The sequence below is a fragment of the Microtus oregoni genome, unplaced genomic scaffold (genome assembly GCF_018167655.1).
Source record: "Microtus oregoni isolate MIOR12 unplaced genomic scaffold, Mior012 000023F_ref0000262, whole genome shotgun sequence".
NCBI classification, from domain to species: domain Eukaryota; kingdom Metazoa; phylum Chordata; class Mammalia; order Rodentia; family Cricetidae; genus Microtus; species Microtus oregoni.
The window spans coordinates 17,792,701-17,807,822 of record NW_024543082.1 but is presented as its reverse complement, the minus strand read 5'-3'; the positions used below and the strand labels follow the sequence as shown (position 1 = coordinate 17,807,822).

Genomic DNA, 15,122 nt, shown 5'->3' with positions numbered 1-15,122 from the left:
CGAGTCTTTTCCACAAAATATGCATCATCTCTCTTTTCCGTCTTTGGAAAATTACAAAGTCAGATTAAGTGGGCTGATGGACTACTGGGTTTTGTATCAAGAAAACGTTTCTAAAAATAGCAACTTAGCTTTAGTGGGATTTAGTTTGGGGTATTTCAGTCCAGGAAGAATGAGAAGGATGACACTCTTAACATTCATGTGTGTAGACGCAGGCCTCGGGCAGAGTTGCAATCTACCACTAAGTGGTGCTACCACTCAAGGTAATTTCCCCAACTCAGGCTCTTGTTGCTAGGACTGACACGTTTCAGTTGTTCTGAACTCAGTAACCCAGTTGCGTCTGTAGCTTAAAGAAAACGCCCATGAATCAAAATCCTTGAATCAAAACTCCTAACGTATCTTTGTGGAAAAGGCACTTAAAATGATTTTCATGGGAAGCAATTACTCAAGTCAATCAAGATTTTTGCCACACCAATGAAACATATGAAGAAAAGAATAAAATAACAGTCAGTTTGGCCTTGTGGTTCTATTTTTAGACCATTAATGATGGAACCACTAGTAAAGCGACTCCATGCAGCAAAAACTCTAGCCTGGAAACAAAAGGCTGCATGGACAGCCCATCATTACAGCAGAGATAGCGGGGGTGAGTGCTGTCAACCAATGTCCTAAAGTCTTACACAGCAGAAGGGGACACAGGTGAAGCTTTATGTGGTTCAGCCGAAGGAAGGAAGGGTTGAATTTGGCTGACCAGTTTCATTTTATCTGTGGTAATGGATCAGAAAGTACGTTAACATCTTTGAGTTATTCTTTAGCTTGTCTGCTAAAACGCTTTTAAGTTGGGCTTTGAAAATTCCCTTTTATGAGTCTTAGACCATATAGTTTAATTGCTTCCAAAATTTTTCTCTGTCAGATGTGGGTGCTCTGCAAAGAATCTGGTTATAAATTGATCACTCTTCAGAAGGAGGCTGGGGGAGAAAAGAGAGAAGAGGAAATTGAAAGCAAGAAGATTGGGAATCAGGAAGTCAAAACATTGTACAAGTCAAGTCTTCTTGTTTAGAATGTGCAGATACTACAGAGATGTGGTAGAAAATAGCAAAAAATGTCAATATATCTCTGACACCCAGGAGTCTTCAGAAAAAGCGAAGACCAACTCATCAACAGGACAGGAATGATTTTACCCTATCTGGGGACAGACAGAAAGGACAAAAGATCCATGTGATCCACTTGCTACCATAGCCCTAAGAGTGATTAAGGTCAACCTCCGAGTAGCGCTATAACCTACTCTTTCTTCATCTTCAGATACCCCGGCAAGAAGCATTAGCCATTCACCTCACCTGGAAATTGGGAACATGCATTGTTCTTGAATGTTCCTTTGTTGTCTCACCATTTAATCCAATGTATCAGCAAGAACTTTCAATTCTATTTGTAAAATACATATGAATCCAATCAACTTTCCATCTCACCGCCATTGCTGGAATCTAAGCTCTGACCTCGACCACTGTAGCAGTTTCTGACCCAGTGGTTTCTGAGTGGCCCAGAGTGACCTTTACAAATGGATATCAAATAATGTTGTCTCCCTACTTAAAACCACTTAGTGGCTAATCAAAACGTGCATACAAGCCATGTTTCATTAACACAGCTCATGAAGCCTACCTCACACCTCAGTGATCTTATCTTATGCCTGTAAGTTTCATTCACAGCCACATTTCCCTCACTGACCTTGCTAGTTATATGTTCCTAATAATGAAAACTATGAAATGTTATGACCTAAAAAAAAAATCTGCTATAAAAATATTTTTCAAATGCTTCTAAGATACAAACATGGTCGCACTTATTATGATGAACATTTTATTTCATATATCTTCCCATGTATGAATAAGTGTGCATGCACACGTACACGCACATACACAGTTTTCTAGCTATGAATTCTTCACTCTGCTTTCTTATAAGTAAAAGCATTCTTTCTTTTGGCTAGGCAAATTTTTAAGGTAGCAACAACCCTTTTCCTTAGTTTATAAGTCATTATAGAGAAAGTGACTTTATTATTGGCATCATTCTCTTTCAAAGCAGAGTGAAGATATTCTATCAGTGTAGCTCTGGGAAAGAATATCTGGGCAAGAGTGATACTGTGGATAAGAGGATGATTGTTAAAGAGTGTGTGTGGTCAATGCAAACGGGCTCCCATGTGAAAGGAAAAGGTAAACCAAAGGAGGAGAAAAACAAACCATCTTCTCAAATTCTCGGGGTCATTTGCATATTCTATAAGACTCATGAGAAAAAGAAAAAGAGGGAGAAAGGATGAGGAAGGGAGAGAGGAGAATGTAAGACTCAAGGGACCTCCCAAAGTCACTGTCAAGACAAGCAGATGCATCTTGACGCACACAAACATGCATGTGCCTTACACATAAAAATAACATCTAGACTCCTTGATGCATAAATAAGGAATGGCAAGAAATTTATCAAACATTATGAGTTTTCCCAAGTCACTTAAGCTAAGGTTTCTATTAGTTGATTTATACAAAACTGAGGTATATCTGACTTCCAAATTGTCATGAGTGGACTTAGAAAACTTACCTCTTTCAGAGTATTGGGGTTAATAGGAAATCCTTTCCCCCCAGTGAGGCTGGAGTACTTCTTTTCCAAATGACAAAGATTCTCTTTTTCCTGAAGACATACAAAATCTATTATGCTCGAGACAAACATCGAAATCCCAGATACGCCCATTTCTATTTCCTTCCCTGACACTCAGTAAAGGCTTGTCATTACAGTTCTCACCTGCCGTCTGCTGATACGATGCATGAGCAATTTCCCAAACATATTCAGTTAGATAGCCTATCATTCAAGATGAATGGTGTCACTTTTACAAAGTGACAGTAGTCTTAAGGGGAAGACAGGATGTGCTAATTGAAGCAGAAAATGGCAAGAGGAGCCAGGGTTGGTGGTACCGGCCTGTAATTGCAGCACTAGGGAGGTGAAGGAATGAGGGTCAGGAGTTCATGGTCAGCCTCAACTGTATAATTAATTAATGCTAGCGTGGGCTACATTAGACTACTGAAAACAAACAGCAACACAATGGAAGGAGGGATGCTCAGTTCCTCGGGGCCTTCTCAACCTTCATCTTTTGGGTATTTTCTACACTCAAAGTTTCATTTCCCGAAGTAACACACACATACTCATGTGGCTTCTGACAATATAACCTCATAATCCATGGGTACATTTCTTTTGAAAACTTCACAGCATTCATTTTTTTTATGTTAAGGTCCACAATCCATCTTAGGTTAATCAAACATTAACCTCTAGGAAAATATTTATGAGGTATATTATTTTCCATGGTATAATTTACATAACAATAAAATTCAAAGACCTTAGGTATATAACTGATCATTTTGAACAAACAGAATAGCACTGCAGCCAAGATAAAAAACATTTCTATCACCCTAGACACATTCATGGCCCCCTTCATTCAAGCCCAAGCACAGACGTCAAGCACTGCTCTGGTTTTCTTGGCGCACTGCCTTCCTTCTTCTCCAGCATGACAGAAATGGAGTCATTCAGTATGCACACACTCCTGTACCAGCTTTACCCCACAGTGCCAGAGCTTACATAGTTCACCCCTACAGCATGCTGAGGAGGACTTTAGCACATGCATGATATTTTGTTAATTCACAGTTCTCCTGATATTGCTTCAGCAGAATGATGGGGGGTTGTTGTGCAAAAGCTACTTCAAGCAGTTTTGTACACATCTTTGTACACATCGATTATAAAGACATACTTTCATTTCTCCTGGGTAAATATCCACTAGGAATCCTGGGTCCAAGGTGGATACACAGTCAGAGCTGGAAAAGAAACTTGGAGGCAGTTCTCCTAAGGTGCATCACCAAGGTGTGGCTGCTTTTACTCATCCATGTTCTCATTGGCACTTGAATTTTTCACGCTTTATGATAATGATTGGAATCATTTTAGGTGATGAGAAGTTGAGTCACACTGTTGCTTACATACTAACCTCAACCTCTTCCTCCATCTCCTTTCTTTCTAAGTTTTTATTTCATTTATTTTATTATTGTTTCACATGTGGTGTGTGCATGTGTGGTGTCATTCAGTATGCACACTCCTGTACCAATGCTGTGGTGGATGGACAAAGATCAAAAGACAGCTTTGGGAAGCCCATTCTCTTCTTCCTACCCCTTCATGACCTCCAGGGATGGGACTCTGGTCACCAGGCTTGCACCAGCTCAGCTAGTTCACTGCCCTCTTGTTAAGTTAGTTTTGAGGCAGGATATGGCAATATCAATATGGAGCCCAGGTTGAATTTTGAGTTTACATTTCTCCTGGTTTAGGCTTCCAGATGTTAAGGTTACAAGTGTACCACTATGCCTTACTTAATGGGAACATTTCATCCATTTGTCAAATTGCAGCTTGGTTTTTTGTGTGTGACTGTTTGAAACACCTTAAGTGGCACATTCTTATTTCACTCACACTTGCCTGGCACCCAACAACATTATAACCAGTGTCTAAACACAAAGTGTATAGGACACCCAAATATACCACAGTCTTCTGTTCTTGGGGGTGCTTGACAATACTTTAGCACCATTTGTGAGCCCTTTCAACAGTAAAGTCACCAACAAAATATACACACACAGATACAGTCACACACACATACACACACACACACACACGGCACTAAACAGTACACAACGACACTTGCTGAGCATGAGATCTGACTGAGGCAGCAGGATGTCTTTCAGGTTCACCTGGGAATGTTTACATTGGGCTGATTGAACGTGCTTACTGTTCTGGGTCTGTCTGTGAATGACTATGGAAAGGCTTCTAGTGTATTTTAGCAAGAAGGCCAAACCAGAAATGCGGCATTCATATTAAGGAAAATCAGCTTAAATTTTAGCCCAAACTTTTCTCCCATTTCTACAAAAAAAAAAAAGAAGTCTGTTGGAATGTTGACTGAGACTGAAAGGTACTTACAGATATAGTTATGGGGTTCTTATTACTTATGAACCATAATTTTCATAATCAGATTAAATTTTCTCTATTTTTATTTTTATATATGTTTATTATGATCATAACTATTCATATATTTATAAACATATTATATATGTATTTATCACATATATTTTCTTTATCACATATATATTTTATTTATTTATTTATTAAAGATTTCTGTCTCTTCCCCGCCACCCCCTCCCATTTCCCTCCCCCTCCCCCAATCAAGTCCCCCTCCCTCGTCAGCCCAAAGAGCAATCAGGGTTCCCTGCCCTGTGGGAAGTCCAAGGACCATCCACCTCCATCCAGGTCTAGTAAGGTGAGCATGAGGAATTCTGTTGTCTATAAACTCATTTGCTTATTTATAAAAAAATCTACTATATAGGTATTTTTGGTTTGGTTTTCTCCTTAAAATTTCAACAACCACTTAAGCATATATGATAGTGTGTAATTTAAGCTGTGATTTTGAATATTGTGTACAATGGGAACAGTGGTTATGGATGGCTGAATGGAGACAGAGTCAGACCCACAGAGCAGGGCAGGGGAGGGGACCACAGTACCATTCAGAGGTTTGGGGGAGCTGAAAAGAGCAGGAAGAAGCTTCCAGTATATAAGTGGGTTACAGAGTTTCCACTACCCCAATATCCTGTCCCCAGGTTGGGGCTCCATCAGCTTTGGTATTTGGTATCTTACTCCTAAAATTATACCATGGGTCAGGTCCAAGTTGTGGCTATGGCTTTTGTTTGTTTTTTTCTTTCTCTTCGTCCTAGGAATCCTTTTTATGAGTCACTTTACTGGGACAAATAAGGACGTGGGCCCAAGAGAGGATGCTGGTGCTCTTCTAACCAAGCTAACCGAGTACTTCCAGATACAACTAAGTCAAACTAACTTCAGTGTGACATTCATGAGGAAGACCCCACACACAGAAAATTGCAGCTGGAAACACTGGAGGACTTGAGCCAAAGTATTTAACAGCAGGATAAAGAACATTTCCCCTTACATCTACCATAAATTATTGTTAGAATATCTTTAACTACTTGACGAGAAGTCTGACTTTTTTCCTAAGGAAATAAGAGAAAGTGCAGATCTGCCATAGTTCTTTCAGGGATGAAATGACGTGAGGGAAACCTCCTTGCTTACTCTCTGAGTTGTCGGTAATCATCAGCGAGCATTGCTACCAATGCGGAAGAAGGCATAGGAAGTGTAAAGGCATGACACCGGAAACAGCATCCCTCCCCCAGCCAGAAACTGTCATTGCTGTCACCACCATGCAGCAGGAAGGACTCACTCTTTGGAGCATCATTATTAGGTTGTTCTTCTCTTTTACGAAGTGATCTTGTTCCCTCTGAGCCTGCTGAACAATGTGACTGGCTTGCTTTTTCAGTGCGGAAATCTTTTCCTGGGAGACAGAAGTCATGGTAGAGAGACACATGAGACAATCAGGGGTTTGCCAGTTTGTCCCGGGCAAGAAAAGGGGCTTTAGAACCCGAGTGACACCACCCACACTTTAGTTGACAGTGGCCCACCATGACCACCATGGCTATGAAACGTTGACTTTGACTGACCAAGCTCAACTTACAGCCAGTGCAGGTCACAAGACATGAAAGATTATTCTTAAATATCCAGAATTCAGTCAGAAGGAAATCCTGTTTTAGACCATGAATTGATTTGTTTTTAACATGCCGGTGAAAAAAACAAAAGAATTTCTCTATTAAAGCAGAAGTCGCTTTTTCTGCCCTTTTTTATTCCCATCAACTTTATCCTTCAATTTTACCAAATTAGTGCAATGTCCTAGGGTATACTGACAATTTCTGAAATAAATGCTAAATTCTGAGCTAGGTATCTAGATGCTCGGGCCTGGGTGGAGTCCACAGTAATCAGAATGGTTTTCCACTGGTCTGTTGCTAATGGTAACAGGCTCCCAGGTAACATTGGAGATTATTAATCAATGGAGAGAGAAAATTTCCAACTAGATTTTGTTCACTGAATTATTCTAACTGCCAGAGGGAGGGATTTGAAACAAATAGCTGGTTATCTGTGACTTGGTTTTTATGCAAGTAATAAAAAAGGGTGTGTGTGTTCCACTAACACCTCTATAACATTGTAACAGCACCTGTAACACGTCTCAATTCATAGAGCGCACAGCAGCGTCTGTTGCAGGGCAAATGTGATTAACAGAAAAGGATTCTCAGACGTAGCGGCAGACGAGGTGTATGAATGACCATGATTACTGCATCACGGGAAAGACTAAACTTTCACTGTTCACATCAACATCACCTAGCAAACTACCTTCCTAGCAACGATGTTGCGTTGATACTCTGCCACCTCCCTCAGGAGCTGTTGCGTCAAATTCTCCTTTTCCTCATCCAGACGGCTCTCACGCTCAAGCTGCTGGAATTCCAAGTCTTCAAAGTGTTTGCTCTCGACATCCAGCAGGTCAGCATCCTTTGGAGAAAATGGAAGGAAAATGAAGCCCACCAGAGTGGCTGCGGCCTTCCCAGTATGAAGAAACAGCAATGAGAAGTTCTCATTCCCATGCAGATGTCTGGTTACTACTACATGGGGCTAGAAAGAGGTGATGGAGGTAAGCCCAGCAGTGGCTGGTAGAGAAAGTGGTGGGCCTACGGTGCAGAGGGCACTTTGCACTTCACCAACAATTTTTGTTTTTCTGTGTATGTAAATCTTTTTCTTTAAAGCCACTAGGTGGCTTCAGATGGACATTGAAATATAAAAAGATTTCCATAAACAACCTAGATGTTATTTACAGACCAACAGTCTCTTAAGAAAAATCACTGTTAGCCAGGTGGTGGTGGCGCACGCCTTTAATCCCAACACTTGGGAGGCAGAGGCAGGCGGATCTCTGTGAGTTCGAGGCCAGCCAGGTCTACAAGAGCTAGTTCTAGGACAGGCTCCAAAGTTGCAGAGAAACCTTGTCTCAAAAAACCAAAACCAAAACAAAACAAAAAACAAACAAACAAACAAACAAAAAAAACCCTAAATTCTCTTTCCCACCGTTTACATATGAATTATAAAATAAACTAATAAAATAGCTCACAAGTTAGTCCAGAAGTAGATCAGAGACCTTTAAGGGGACCCCAAATGTGGTAACATAATCTACCGGAGTATAAGGAGAAAACAGTAAGTCATTTTAGGTTTATTGGTTTGTTTGTTTGTTTTTTTTCAATTTTGTTTCCTCTTATATCTTCCCTATTTCTTTTCCTTTCTTTGCCCTGCCCCCCCCCCAGGTCTCTCTCTCTCTCCTTCCCTCTTCCTCTCCCCCTCCCTCTCTCTCTTTTTCTCTCTCTCTCTCTCTCTGGAGAGGGTCTCTCTCTATAGCTCCACACCCGTAGCTCACCATCGTCCCTCAGCCTCCTTAGTCCTAGGATTACGGGGATGTGCTACCATACCCAGCTGAATTTCTTAACAAATGTTTTCTAATGTACACACAAGTAGAAAAGCATATCTACATAAGTTAAAATATATAAATGTTGAGCATTCATGCAATAAATGTTTATTATATATCATTATGTAATTGAATACATATTATAGAGGAGGGTTACATGCTTGAGAAATCTGATTGAAAGGAGCACTCAGCAGCACCTGAACATGAACTCTGTTGGGAAGGCAGTAGTTTAGGAAGGAACAGTAAAACCAAGGCCTACACCTGTATGAGGCACGGAACGTGTGGGAAGCCTCTGACTGTTCTCCTCAGTTTTGCTGTGAGCATAAAACTCCCTAAAATCTCATTTGGTGTGCTGGAAGGATGGCTCAGCAGGTTAAAGCACATGTTGCTCTTCCAGACGTCCTGACTTTGGTTTCCAGCACCCATGCGGGGCAGCCCACTTCAGGGGGATCTAATGCCCTCTTTGGGCATCTGAGTGCACCTGGACTCACATGCACATATCCACACAGAGACATGGACAAACACACCATTTTAAAAAATACATCTAAAAAAACGCATTTGGAGAGCAAGATCCTTTCACTGAGCCTTTAAGGATCCATTACAATTGTGCACAAATCCCTTGGCTGCAAAGAGCAGAAGCAGAGCTCTCAATGGGAACAGGGAGATTGTGCTACTGGCTTATGTCAACATGATACAAGTTAGCATCATCAGAGAGGAGGACCTTAAAAATGCCTCACCCAAACTGAAACTGAGCTTTAGGCAGACTGAAGGGCATCTTTTTAATTAGATATTGATAGGAGAGGGAACAACCTTGGGATAGGGGAGGGAACACCCCTTGGCTGGTGGTTCTGAATTCTATAAGAAAGCAGACTGAACAAGCCAGTAAGCAACATGCCCCCAAGACCTCTGCATCAGCTCCTGGATCCAGGATCCTACCCTGCTTGAGTTTCTGCCTTGGCTTCCCTCAGTGGACTTTGACTTGTGGCATATAAACCAAATAAACCCTTTCCTACCCAAGTTGCTTTGGTCACAGTGTTTTAAAATAGCAATAGTAACCCTAATTAAGAGATTCAAAAAGTTAGGCACCACTGCCCCATAAATAACGTTGAAAGCAGTTAAGGAAGCTCAAAGATGACGAAATGAAAAGGTGTTCCTCAAGCTCTGAATGTTCCTGCAACAGGAATGTACTCACTCTTTGTGCTAGGGTTGGGACACATTGTACAAATTCTTCCTGAGTCCGTTAAAGAAAACAATCCTTTATTCTGAGTGTCACTAACAGAATTACAAATGTGGTCTGTGTAGCACATTTTTAAAATTATAACCTAAAAATATTTGGCCAAAGGGAAGAGGCAGTTGGACAGTGTGGCTAAGGGCTCTGCAGAGCTGAGACATTTAGGGCTTTCCTTGATGCTGCTGTTTAGTTACAGCATCTTAGAGAGTTTATAGGAATGATTTGAGAAATGATGCATCACTAACTCGTCCTCCTTCTGGGTTTCATTCACTGATAAAGTATGGTGTTTTCTAGTCAGATGGAACATTTCTGTCTCTGCAGTAAATTATACTCTAGAGATGAGTCACAGAAAGGTCCTGGTTGCCATGAAATTACAGACAGAACCATACCAACAAGGTGAATATGCTGATGCACCTTGGCTAGGACACGCAGGAGAGGAAAACACTATCTGAAAAACATTCCGAATTGGGTGTGGTAGCACATTTCTATAATCCCAGCACTCAGGAAGGTGAGGCAGAGGATCTTGAGTTGTGAGTCTCTCTCTCTGCAGGAGGTGTGTGTGTGTGTGTGTGTAGGGTGGTAGGGGGAGAATGATACTAATTCATCTAGGCCAAATTTTAAAAAGTGAACTATGAAGATGTTTTAAGAAAATTTGAATACAAATACACACTCTTTGGTTTTCCAAGGGTATCTCAATATCTCGATGTCTAGACAATGACTAATATTTCAGTTTATTAAAATTGTTTAATTCCAGAAATTAAGGGAGAATTAAAATGTTGATCTTGAACAAAATGTCTGCAGTCTTGGAATAATGTACTAGATGATACATATACTTAGTCATACAAGTACATATAACTCAGTTTTCAAGCTCTTCTAATTAAGCTTAATTTGGGGTTAAAGGTAATTAAGACAACAAATTTGGAGTCCACCCGTTCTCTTAGGAATCATCTTTAAAGTGCACCTATGGCTCACAGTACACACTCTTACTCCACATGTGGTCACTATAGAACATGTGTTGTATCCCTGAACGACAGCGACAGAGTCGCCCATTGGTTTGTGGGGGATATTTAAAGCACTGAATGAAGATAATAGCGCATGGGGTGGAAAAGCTGAACACGCATCTAAGCTCAGCACCCAGGTTCCATGAGTGTGACCGGCTCCTCAGGCAACTTAGCGTGCACATAAATGCTGGAAGCAAAGCTTTGGGGAGGGGGAATAAGGTCTTTAAAAAATGCTGCTAGTGAGACATTGGAAGTGGAATTTGAGACAGGCATAGTTTGAGACGAGGGGAACAGACACGGGCAGCTCTCAGTCAAATACATGTGACACTGAATGAAAACTGGAACAAAGCTTGCACTCCCCGGAAGGACAGCACTTGATGGCATCCCTCTACTGGCTGGCAGCTGAGAGGGCAACGGAGACATGCAACAGCTGCTTCCCGAAAACACCTGGTGCCAGCCCGTTCTTGTGGAAGAACTTTGGTTTTTTGAGTTTTTAAAGGCAAATTTTTACAAGCAGATCTTTAGGTTTTCATTGCCCAACAGGGGGACAGAGTGAGAACAGATGTAGTATGGCTGGGTGTGATGGTTAAGTCCAACTCTGGAGGCAAACTGAAATGGGGCACAGAGCGAGCGGCCTCTCTCCATATCACACGGTGGAGTCAAACAGGCCTCCTGTTCTGCCGAATGAAAAGGGGCAAGCGTGTCAACTTTCCTTCTCACACAGAAAGGCTGTGAGGGCCACAGAAGTTAAATGACTTTTCTTAGACTATGGGAAAAAAATTTTTTTAGGCAGTGATGGAAAAGGGCACTTTCAGTTATAGGTGCCACTGCATACAATTTTTAAAGTCAAAAAAAAAACCCCAAATCAGCTGTCTAGACCAGTAATTCTCCATCTTCCTAAAGCTGCAACCCTTTAGTGCAGTTCCTCATGGTGTGGAACCTGCAACCATAAATTTATTCTGTTGCTACTTCATAACTGTAATTTTGCCCCTGTCATGAATCATGATATAAATATTTGCTATACAGAATGTCTGATATGTGACCCCCCAAAGGGGTCACAACCCACAGATTGAGAATCTAGAAGAACAACTATTATAAACTGCATTAGAATACCATCACAGCTATGTGTCTGCCTCAGCCACCTTAACAGAAAAAAGTACCCTGATAAGTAAAAGGCTCTCTTAATCTCAGCTTTCTCCTTGTCCCTGATAGCAGCCGGGGATTGGCAAGCCTCTCCGGACTACACAGCCAGCAGGAGCCACCGCCATTGCCTGCATGTTTGGCTGAAGCAGTGTTTGCTGATAAGATGTTCGGAGTGCACAAGTTACTCGACCAAGACAGTTCAGCCCGAGTTTTCCAGGCAGCACCCAGCTTAAGAAGATGATTTTACTTATCCTCTTTGTCAGAAAATAGACTATTGACTCTAGTTTATGCCTCTGGGAAGCTTTTGTGGTCTGAAGAGAAATGCGCCATGACAACACGGGAGGTTCCTAATATGGATGAACTTGGGCAAATTTCTACTGGTCAAGCCAAGAAGCCAGTGAAGGGTTACACAGGCCTGAGGCCTAGGCAATAGAATTATGAGGTCTTTGACTCTGAGGGGGAGCACATGCTATCACGAGCTAAGGAAAGTCGGCCTAAGTTAGGTTTTTTTCCTTCTGTTGGGAGAGGATGAGGAAGGAGTCTCTGTTTTTTGCTGATGGAACCACTTTCATATCATTTCCTTCCTTCTGTGGGGTGTGATTCCTAGAGCATAGACAGACGTAGCACTTATTCTACAGAATCAGATAATACGAAGTCATTAATGATATTAGCAACTTCAAGTTCCTAACAGACTCTAGAAGCAAGGCTTATGAAGAACACAGATTTGTGAGCAACTAGAGGAAAGAAAGAATAAAATCCATACCCTAGACAAAAATCATGAAGACAGTGCTAAATCATCAGCAAAAAGCAGGGTTTTTTAAAACATAAGAAACAAAGATAAAATCCAGCATGCCCATCTCTTATGTGAACTGGCATAAACATAATTTCAATCTAAAATATTAGTCTTTTTAAAATTATTTTTATAGAAAAGTACTATGATAGCAAAGAACTATGATAGCGAGGAACAGCTAAGTTTTTTTGTTTGGCTTTGTTTTGTTTTCTGGGCAGTGAGTTCAGCTTTACAGAAGAAAAATAAGTGAAGGAGAAAGATGGCTTGTTAAAACATCCTTTACATATGATTGCAAAACAAGTGCCGTGTGCTGTGTTGTAGTTTAAATTGTCTGCATCAGATACTTTTTCATGTGTGTTTGTTTGAGACAAGGTCTTGCCATGCAGCTCTAGCTGGGTAGAATGCACTATCAAGACCGGGCTGGCCTCTAGGGTTCTAGGCATACAGCACCATACCTACCTTCTTAAAATAGAACCTCTGCAATACTTGAAACAGTTTTAACTCTGATTTCTCATTGCCTAGCAACGTTCCATTAAATATCAAAGGTTTTTTGTAAAAAGATCACAGAATTTGTTTCAAGTGTACTACTTGAAATGAGTGAATTTTCTTCTCACTTATTCTTAAAAGATAAAGGGACGTTTCTTGTCTACTCAAGTGAAATCATACATTGTTACTCACTTAAGACTAATTCCCATTCCTGTGATTCCTTGAGAGGCACAAGTTTGCTAATGCCTACTTCCCAGGGATCACTGTTGATTTGAGCTGCTGGTTCAGAGATGACCCAGTTGTCAAGATAATCTGAAATAATGCATGGCCATGCCAGCGCTTGTGAAGTCATCCACTTACGAGGTCTCTTTCCAGAAAGTAATCAGCAGGCTCCTTTCAACCCTGCCTGCAGTAGGAATAGGAGAAAGAGCTGATAACATTCAACTAGCAGGCCCATGCTCCAGGACCCTTTCAGCAGTTAAGATGCCCATGTGAGAAGATGTCGAAGGCATCTGCGATACTCTGCATCTTTGATACTGGTGTTTATTTTCACCATACTAATAAGCGCGATGTCTCTAAACAGCAGGAAGAAAAGTGCCAAGGGGGTCGTGCAAACAGCCTACGGTAATTTTTAAATAGAGCATGAAATCAAACTAAGAAGAAAGACATTCAAGGACAAACAGTACTCACTCTGCAGTAGAGGAAGATGCCACTTAATTTAAATGCTACAATCTTCATGACATTTACAAGTCAGGAATGATTTCTCATTAGTTACCATGAAGGTCTCCAGAAGCATGTTTGCACTATAAACTGGAGACAGAAGTCCACCAAGGTAATCTTTCAACTGATTGACACCAAACCATACACACTGTTAGCACGCATATTTCTATTTTCAAGGACCTAAAAACTAGAACTTAGGCAAACGTACGCTATGTGAAGTGGTAAGTCACAGATAAGCGGAACGTAACAGCAAAGGAAAAAACAAACAAACAAACGAAAAACCAAACAAAGCAAACAAGCGGTACATTCCTGCTTTCTACTGACCCTCTTGAGTTGTTGCTGTAACTGCTCCCTCATGGACTCAGGACAATTGTCCAGCTGGGTCTTCTGCTCGGAGTAAAGCTCCTGAAGCCTCTCTAGCTTTTCCCTCTCAGCATCAAGCTTTACCTTCTCCTGAAGTTCAGAAATCAGAAAATAGAAGAACGGACATTAACCTTCACACCCCAGGCAGGTGCTAGCGGGCATCCCCCGGTGGTAACAAACAGGCACAAGTATACACTAGGAATGAACAAACAAAGCTTGTTAGTGGTTACGGCAAGGAGATAAAAGCAGAATGGAAGACCCTGCCTTCTTCAGCCGGCCTCCTTCACTGCGTAGTGACGATCGCCTGCCATTCTTCCTTCCCTCCTTCCTGCTACCACATATGGGGGGCAATGGGGAGGGTGAATGCTGGTTAGTGGTCCTCAAGGAACAAGAAATGCCAACCACATCATATGCTATCCTGGCCAAGAGTCCTCTGTCAGAAAACTGGATAAGAGAAGGGGACTATTTATTTCCCTTGAGGTACTGTCATGCTCTGAACTGCTAGAGCATTTGCTGGACAGCTTCGGGAAACTACTGCAGTCTGTTCTCGGGTCGGAAGTGCTTTAGACACACTCCTGGCAGCCTCCTCATATGAAAGGGTTCTAGCAATGGGGAGAGCTCAGAGATAAAACGACAACATCCAGAGAAAAGTTCTAATGAAGACACCGAGAGAGGAGAAACGATTGCCAGACCAACTCTAGCAGAGATGGAGGGAAATCAGGCAGACTGGACACAAGGCTGAGACCCTGACCCTGCAGACACAGGTGTCCTTACAGTGACCCCCCACCACACACACACACAAAGGAAAAGCAATGAAGAAGCAGACTGGGAAATGAAGGAGAGAGCCCAAGACCAGCAGAGAAAAGGAGGAAGAGACAGTTAAATCCCTCTGTGTCACACATGCCGAAGTGACTCCGTGATCTAACTGGCAGATATTATATGCAGCGGTGGTGTGGCCCAAGGAGCCCCTCTTGAATTGAACACTATTTGAAG

General features: G+C 41.7%; 1 protein-coding gene across 10 annotated transcripts in view; it reads right to left on the bottom strand.

Moving 5' to 3' along the window:
- The window catches only part of Phldb2 (pleckstrin homology like domain family B member 2), a 104,899-nt gene that overhangs the window by 26,250 nt on the left and 63,527 nt on the right, over positions 1-15,122 (bottom strand). For 8 of the 10 annotated variants that reach the window (XM_041673333.1, XM_041673335.1, XM_041673334.1 and 5 more), the window contains exons 6-9: positions 14,091-14,219; positions 7,282-7,437; positions 6,281-6,391; positions 2,572-2,661 (exon numbers count right to left, since the gene is read on the bottom strand). In XM_041673333.1, coding sequence (XP_041529267.1) covers positions 2,572-2,661; positions 6,281-6,391; positions 7,282-7,437; positions 14,091-14,219 — 486 coding nt within the window. The remainder of the gene's footprint in view (positions 1-2,571; positions 2,662-6,280; positions 6,392-7,281; positions 7,438-14,090; positions 14,220-15,122) is intronic. The other 2 variants (XM_041673337.1, XM_041673341.1) reach the window with 1 other exon arrangement.